At 63.7% G+C, this 2,241-nt stretch overlaps 1 protein-coding gene across 1 annotated transcript; it reads left to right on the forward strand.

Moving 5' to 3' along the window:
- Window positions 1–345: 345 nt before the first annotated feature.
- EMIHUDRAFT_123114 (hypothetical protein) lies at window positions 346–1,820 on the forward strand (the record flags this gene model as incomplete). Its single annotated transcript, XM_005783129.1, has 3 exons — window positions 346–495; window positions 853–1,167; window positions 1,452–1,820. Coding segments are annotated over 3 exons (834 nt in total), but the record flags the coding sequence as incomplete, so codon positions are not given.
- Window positions 1,821–2,241: the final 421 nt, after the last annotated feature.

Consider the following 2,241-nt stretch of genomic DNA (forward strand, 5'->3'; position numbering starts at 1 on the left):
GGCGGGCCCGACGGGGCGCGCGCGTTCGACGAGGAGCTGGGCCGGTTCAGGCGGCTGCGGGCGGCGGTGCAAACCTCGTGCGCCCGGTGAGAGACGGTAGCGGGAGAGCGGGGCAGCTGAGGGGGGTGAGAGGCAGCCCTTGCTCGTACCTCACCGTGTTCTCTGCGAGCAGGTGCGAGCGGGCGGGGACCGCAGCTTGCCTCGCTGCCGGGCGCCGCGCACCGCGGCACGCGCCGCCTCACTTTTGCTGGCAATTGCAGCAGGAAAGCTCTCTGCCAGAGCAGTGTGTCCGTGGGTCTCGGCGGCGCCTTTGGGTAGACCTCTCGGCGGCCGGTTGTGCTCTAGGACACCTCGACGTGGAGCGAGCACTTCTTCGTGCGCCTCGCGCTTCGTTTCGACGCCGCCGCGTCGGTGAGGGACGGCGCGGCGGCGACGGCGGCGTCTGGCGCAAGCTCGCCTGCTGACAGCAGCGAGGTTGGCATCCGGACTGGGAACGTGCGCTGGTGGCGCTGCCGGGACAGGCGGGCGTTGCGAGCCGCGTGCTGGCAGCCGCGAAAGGCAAAGCCAAAGGCGGGCAAGGCGATGGGGAGCTGGCTGTTGAGGCGGGGAGGTTCTGCGTGGGATTGCCTCTGTCGTTGGTCGTGACTTTAAAAACTCTCGTGACTCGTGGGTCGTCGCACACGATCTCTCGCGTCTCGGGGTCTGAGGAACGGGAATAAATCGCGGCGCGCGCGCGGCGCGCGCAGCGCGCCACCACCACGGGCGCGGGGACCTGTTCCTTTTTACCCACCTCACAGTAGAGAGGTGTCCGTTTTTATTATTTATTGTTTATTTATTTACCGCGGATCCAAGAAGAAGAGAAAGCGCGCGCTCCTGCTGAGCAAGGGCACCATCATCATCACGATCCTCATCACCAAGATACAGGCCGCTGCGCGCGGCCTCAACACTCGCACTTCTCTGAACAACTTCTTCAAGGCCTGCCCGCCTAGCGGGCGCACCGCCGACCTCTTCCTCAGCCGCGTCTATGGCGGCCACGAGGGCGGGCGGCGGCGCGGCGGCGGCTACGTCGTCGATTTCATCTACTGTTTACGCTCCACAAGTCTTCCTCTCCCCTTCTCGGAAGCGTTGGCCCGTTTCCCTCTCGAAATCTACAACCCTTACGGCACAGTGCGCGGCTGCGACGGAACCATCGGGTTCCGCCACCAACGCGAGGCCACCGGAGAGCAGCTGTGCCTGCCTCCGCCCTCGTCCCCCTCCTCCCCCCGTGAGTCGCCCTGCCCCAGCCGTCCAGAGCACGACCTCTGGCGGGCCAGCCAGTCACTTGATGACACCTCGATGGGCACCAAGAAGAAGGCAAAACAAGGCAAGAAGCACAGGCGGCGGCGCAGAAGGCTGCGGCGGCGGCGGCCGCTGCAGAGGCGGCTGCTCAGGCGGCTGCTCAGGCCGCTCAGGCGGCCGCTCTCGGACGGTACAGGTTGGTCAACGCTTGGTACTACCCTCGCGGCGACTGGTACACCTTCTACTGGGACGGCAGCACGGCCGACAAGGTCGCAAGGCGCGCTACCTACCCGACGCTCGAGCACGACGACCACGACCCCGGCCCCCTCGCAGAGCGCATCAGGCGCGACAAGCGCGAGTTCTCCATTTTCGGCGCAGAGCGCATCAGGCGCGACAAGCGCGAGTTCTCCGGCCGCTCCTCCGACGACTCCTCCTCCGACCGCGACTCATGCGGCACCGGCTCCACTAGCGAGGCGAATGACATATTCGACACCCTCGAAGACCATCTCGGCTACGGTTCCGACTCCGGCTCCGGCTGGTAGTCGACAAGCTGCCGAGCGCAAATCACTCTGTGTGACACATTTCTTGTTGGCTTCTAAAAATCTCTCTCTCGGATCCACGGTACTCCACGCACAGTCCACCGCGAAACTTTTTAAACCAAACAGAGTAAAGTCAAAGAAAAAGGTGCGGTGTGAGTGTGTGCGTGTTATGTGGCTACAGCAAGTGTCCGTCCGTCTGTATTATTATTAACAGGTAGGTAGGTAGGTAGAAAGGTGAAGAACAGCCAGGCTCGGACTGGACACCAACGCGGTATGGGTGGACGCTGGACAGATGATGACGACACGCACGAGCGACACACAGACACAAACAAGCTCACAAGACACACAGCCAGCTGGCTGACACACACCCTGAGTTGGCGTACACATAACTCAAGGCCACATCCTCCCTGTCGCCCCCCCCAGC

This window comes from Emiliania huxleyi (assembly GCF_000372725.1).
Source record: "Emiliania huxleyi CCMP1516 chromosome Unknown EMIHUscaffold_1813, whole genome shotgun sequence".
Taxonomy (NCBI): Eukaryota; Haptophyta; order Isochrysidales; family Noelaerhabdaceae; genus Emiliania; species Emiliania huxleyi.